General features: G+C 42.4%; 1 protein-coding gene across 1 annotated transcript; it reads left to right on the top strand.

Annotated features, from left to right (window-relative positions):
- Positions 1-39: 39 nt before the first annotated feature.
- On the top strand, positions 40-1,170 carry SERLADRAFT_434812 (uncharacterized protein; the record flags this gene model as incomplete). Its single annotated transcript, XM_007315059.1, has 4 exons — positions 40-321; positions 386-540; positions 590-665; positions 958-1,170. 4 exons carry the CDS (start codon positions 40-42, stop codon positions 1,168-1,170), a joined length of 726 nt encoding a protein of 241 aa, XP_007315121.1.
- Between the last annotated feature and the right edge of the window lie 9 nt (positions 1,171-1,179).

The raw sequence follows: 1,179 nt of genomic DNA, 5'->3' as shown, positions 1-1,179 counted from the left end.
TTTCAGACCTTACAACGACCAGCACGCCATGGGGAGGCAATGAAATGTGGCGACTCACATAATAGGATTATTCACCCTGGAATACCAATCAAGTCTCTTGACGGAGAAGAGAGCTGTGCGGTTACAGCAACGCGGGCTGCACTTGCCAATTACCCCTGCCCCAAATGTTTGGTTCATCACAACGAGCTACATAACATCAATGGAACATTTGAGCCCCGCATTACCAAGACTATGCAGAAGGCTTATCTTGATTCTACTCGAGCGCCAAACAAAAGCGAAGCTGAACGAATCTTACAGAGCCGGGGGCTTCATGCTACGCAGGTAAGTGCATACCCTGTATTCATCGCTGATAATCCTATAAATAATGTATTTTCTATATTTACAGAATTTCTTCTGGTCTTTACACTACTCGGACCCGTATCTATCAGTTTCCTACGACAAACTTCACTCGGACGACTTAGGAAAGTGGGGGAAACACTTGTGGCCCCTGTTGCTTAGTGTTCTAGCCGAAGATGGAGTCAAAGGGCAGCTAGCAAGGAAGTGAGTCTTCATGATTATCATTGAATCATAGCTAAAAACTCGACACCAGCATGCGAAACGTTTCTCGCTGGCGCAACCTTAAACACTTTGGTAATGTCACAACAGTTGATTACGCAGATGGTCAAGTATTTTTTGATATTCTAAAGGTAGACATTTCTCAACGCAGTATTTTCAAAGTACTTACTTTGCTATTTTAGTGTATACTACCTTGTGTCGTTCAGCTTCTGCCCGAAGACTGTTCACTTGTCCACTGCATTCGGGCCTATGCTCAATATCGGACAATGATTGGATTGTCCTGTTTGACTGACGAGCGGCTGCAACAGATAAATAGCATAATATTATCCTATAAGAACACTTGTGAGGTAACTATTCTACATTTGTAGAATCAATGAATTGCTGGCACTAACAATTTACTAGGACGTCTCAAGAGACTACGGAAAATCATTCGATTTCTTCAAACAACATTTCGTCAATCATGTTATTGAGGATATCCAACAAAAGGGTGCTACTGACAACTATGAAACAAGAGTCGGTGAAGGAATTCACCACGAGGTTCGTCAAGCTTACAAACAGACTAATTGCAAGAACACGGATCCACAGGTATGCTCCTGTCTTTCTATCAAAATCTGAAAATCACAC

The sequence above is a fragment of the Serpula lacrymans genome (assembly GCF_000218685.1).
Source record: "Serpula lacrymans var. lacrymans S7.9 unplaced genomic scaffold SERLAscaffold_3, whole genome shotgun sequence".
NCBI lineage: Eukaryota > Fungi > Basidiomycota > Agaricomycetes > Boletales > Serpulaceae > Serpula > Serpula lacrymans.
Note: the sequence above shows the minus strand (reverse complement) of the source record. Positions and strands in the feature narration are given on the sequence as shown.